Source organism: Rhodamnia argentea, chromosome 1, assembly GCF_020921035.1.
Source record: "Rhodamnia argentea isolate NSW1041297 chromosome 1, ASM2092103v1, whole genome shotgun sequence".
NCBI classification, from domain to species: domain Eukaryota; kingdom Viridiplantae; phylum Streptophyta; class Magnoliopsida; order Myrtales; family Myrtaceae; genus Rhodamnia; species Rhodamnia argentea.
Window position 1 is genome coordinate 15867319 of NC_063150.1, and position 1904 is coordinate 15869222.

At 45.3% G+C, this 1904-nt stretch overlaps 1 protein-coding gene across 1 annotated transcript; it reads right to left on the reverse strand.

Annotated features, from left to right (window-relative positions):
• Positions 1-300: 300 nt before the first annotated feature.
• LOC115757207 lies at positions 301-858 on the reverse strand. Its single transcript, XM_030697345.2, has one exon. The coding sequence runs from the start codon at positions 856-858 to the stop codon at positions 301-303; it is 558 nt and encodes a 185-aa protein (XP_030553205.2).
• Positions 859-1904: the final 1046 nt, after the last annotated feature.

Sequence of the window (1904 nt, forward strand, 5' to 3'; positions counted from 1 at the left end):
TGATCAAACTTGCCACACTTGATGCACGCTCCCGTTCGCTCGGGGCAAGGTCCATTTTCGTGCCTCCTTCCATAAAGTCGGCAGTTCCAATTGGATTGGTATGCCGGTTTCCCATTATTTCTTCTAACGGGAGGGATGAAGCACCGATTTCCCATCAGAGGCCTTTTACCAAACCGGCGGTTGTCCCTAGCCGGCATAAACTGCGATCTAGATGTGACTGCCCTCTCCCTCATATCACGTTCCACCATTTGACCCTGTTGGCAAAAGTTCATCGTAGTCCCTCGGACTTAGAAAAATCAACTAATTACAAAGCTCCTGCCTCAATCCGTCCCGGAACCTTCTCGCTCTGTCCGGAGGATTCTCCACTATCCTTGGTGCATACTTTGGCAGTTTTGAGAATTCAGCCTTAAACCGATCAATATTCATCCGGTTCTGACGGAGTTGCTGAAACTCCAACATCTTCTGCTCTTGAGTAGTCTCGGAGAAATACTTCCCATTGAAGACTTCGGCGAAGACGGTCCACTTCGGAACCGTACCCTTAGGAAAAACTCTTCCTTTGGTGCCCTTCCACCAATCACCGGCAGTATCCCGCAACCGATACCTTGCTAGGGTCACTTTTTCCTCTTCCGTGCACCCCAAAACCTCAAACGCTTTTTCCAAATCCTCTATCCAACAAGGACCAACTTCTGAATCACCTTTCGTAGTGAACTTAGCCGGTTTCAACTTCAAGAACTGTTCTACTAACCGATGCATCTGTCTATTTTCATTGTCATTCCCTTGGTTCACGTTTACTCCATGGACAGCAGCAGCAACGGCTTGGGTAATAACGGCAGCTTGTTCTTGAGTCTGCCTACCCATCGGGTTTCCAATTTCCTCTAGAGCCTTAAGAACTCCATTCACTCTTGATCCTCCCTAACTGTTGTCCTTGAACTAGATGCTCCCTTGGAACCTCCTCTAGAACCTCTACCTCGGTTGTCCATTTTCGCTAATTTTCAAAATACCTGAGTCATTATAATTCCACTAAGGAATTAAAGACCTAAGCCATCTACTCAAGTCTAGTAGTTCCACACTACTTAATACACCAATAAATAGAACGCCAACAACTATTCAACCGTAAAGCTCTAAGTATAGCTTAACAAAATAACATTAAACACTCAGCACGAAGTCAATCAATTATATCAATCATAGGCGCATATTCAAATGCCATGCATAATGCATCTAACCCCAATAAATACTTAGGGTATCTCTATCTAACCATCCCAAAGTCATCGCTTCTTATCACTCCATATCTCATCCAAACTTAGATCGAGCTGATCTTGCTCTGATATCGATGAAATAGGGATGTCATGATCCAAACCCTACGAGCTCGCCAACATCCCACTTGGCCTCAACTTATCGTACGGTTCTCTCGAATCAACAGGCCAACAAAATTCGAATTCAACATGAAAGACAAGCACATGTGGAAGTAAAAACCAACTCCGTACAAAAAAAAATAACAATGCGATAACTTGGGACGAGAAAAGGAAAACTTATATACATATCCACATATCCTTTACAATGGTCAAGCTTGGGGCTTCAGAGGCTACCGTACAAGCTTATAACCACATACAACAAAAAGATCAAGTGGTCGAAGCCTAGCCACTATCCTAAAAGGATACTTCCACATCAGATGGCTCTACTACCTCTACATCCTCTTTAAGCTTCGGATTCTCTAGGTCCGGCTTCGGGTCTTCACGGCCGATGTCTAGGCTCGTCACCACGCCATCAAGAGGTGCAGCCTCGGTGGGGTCCCATTCCCCAACTCTATCGTAAGGAAAGTCGAAGCCCTTTAGCGGTCCTACTAACATGTCCCCATGGCGGTACGTCCATGCCAAATACGTATGGGGTTTCCAAAAATTCCCCAC

What these genes read in the sequence shown, in the direction of transcription:
- LOC115757207 (XM_030697345.2), bottom strand. Translation starts at nt 858, where the DNA reads ATGGGTAGGCAGACTCAAGAACAAGCTGCCGTTATTACCCAAGCCGTT.